Source organism: Ursus maritimus, unplaced genomic scaffold (assembly GCF_017311325.1).
Source record: "Ursus maritimus isolate PB19 unplaced genomic scaffold, ASM1731132v1 scaffold_2429, whole genome shotgun sequence".
Lineage (NCBI taxonomy): Eukaryota > Metazoa > Chordata > Mammalia > Carnivora > Ursidae > Ursus > Ursus maritimus.
In genome coordinates, this window is record NW_024424930.1 from 1 (window position 1) to 1,368 (window position 1,368).

The 1,368-nt window shown below is 58.9% G+C and overlaps 1 protein-coding gene across 1 annotated transcript; it reads right to left on the reverse strand.

Annotated features, from left to right (window-relative positions):
- Positions 1–347: 347 nt before the first annotated feature.
- LOC103679835 (putative olfactory receptor 2B8) lies at positions 348–1,325 on the reverse strand. The gene has a single exon (XM_008709369.2). It carries the CDS (start codon positions 1,323–1,325, stop codon positions 348–350), a length of 978 nt encoding a protein of 325 aa, XP_008707591.1.
- Positions 1,326–1,368: the final 43 nt, after the last annotated feature.

Here is a 1,368-nt window from a genome sequence, read left to right on the forward strand (position 1 = left end):
GTAGTAACCATTTAGATTCTGGTTTCTTTCACTCAACGTTGCGTTTGTGAGAATCATTCGTGTTGTTTGTACTTCGAATTTGTGGACTCTCATTATTGTGAAGGATTCCAAGACATGGTATTTCATAGTTTATTTTCACATCATCTTCAAACCATATTCTCCCCTCTAGAAGGTTCAGCTCCATGGGGACAGGGGTGTTTGTCTGGATTGCTGATAGATCTCAAGTCCCTAGAACAGGGCCTCGTTCAGAGCAGGTGCTTTCCGAGGACCTGCTGAAGTGTGTGAAAGCTGGCTTCACGTCCCCAGCAGTCCCCCGCGCCCCAGCGCTCAGCCCCGCAAGCCCCGCGTTAGCTCCCTCGCGAGTCCGCGCTTGCCCGCAGCAGTCTCCTCAGTGCCCCCTTGACCTCCTTGTTCCTCAGAGTGTAAATGAGGGGATTCAGCAGGGGAGTCACCAGAGTGTAGAAGAGCGCGATGCTTTTGTTCACATCCTGCGAGTAACTGGAGGGGGGCTGGAGGTACATGGAGATGAGCGTGCCGAAGAAGACGACCACCACCACCAGGTGCGCGCAGCACGTGCCGAAGGCCTTGCGCCTCCCCCGGGCCGACGTGATCGTCAGGACGGCCCGCGCGATGCGGCCGTAGGACACTACGATGAGCGACAGCGGCACCACGAGGAAGAAGACGCTGACCGTGAAGAGCTCAGCCTCGTTGACGGAGGTGTTGGCGCAGGCCAGCTTCAGCATCGCCGGCACTTCGCAGAAGAAATGGTCCACCCGGTGTCTCCCGCACAGCGGCAGCGTCATGGTCAGGGCCGTCTGCAGCGCCGAGTTGCCGAAGCCCGTGAGCCAAGCCGTCAGCACCAGCCGCAGGCAGAGCTGCGGGTGCACCACTGCCAGGTAGTGCAGGGGGCGGCACACGGCCGCGTAGCGGTCATAGGCCATGACGGCCAGGAGCACACACTCCACGCCCCCCAGCCCCAGGGCGATGAGGAGCTGGGTCACGCAGCCACCATAGCTGATGGTCTTGTCCCGCCCCTGGAGGTTGGCCAGCGTCTGGGGGACGGTGCAGGTGGTCAGACAAAGGTCCATGAAAGAGAGGTTGGAGAGGAAGAAATACATGGGGGTGTGCATGCGAGGGTCCGTCCGAGACAGAAGTATAATCGTGCCGTTGCCGAGAAAGCTCAAGAAGTAGACGATCAGGATGACCACAAAGAGAGTCGTCTCCAGCTGAGGCCTGTTGGAGAAGCCCAGGAGGAGGAATCCTGAGAAGGCGCTGTCATTAGCTCTCTCCCCTGCGCTCCGCCTGCGCAAGAAGGGGGACTCCATTGTGTTCTAGTGCATGTCCCGTCCACCTCTGTTCTCCTAGAGC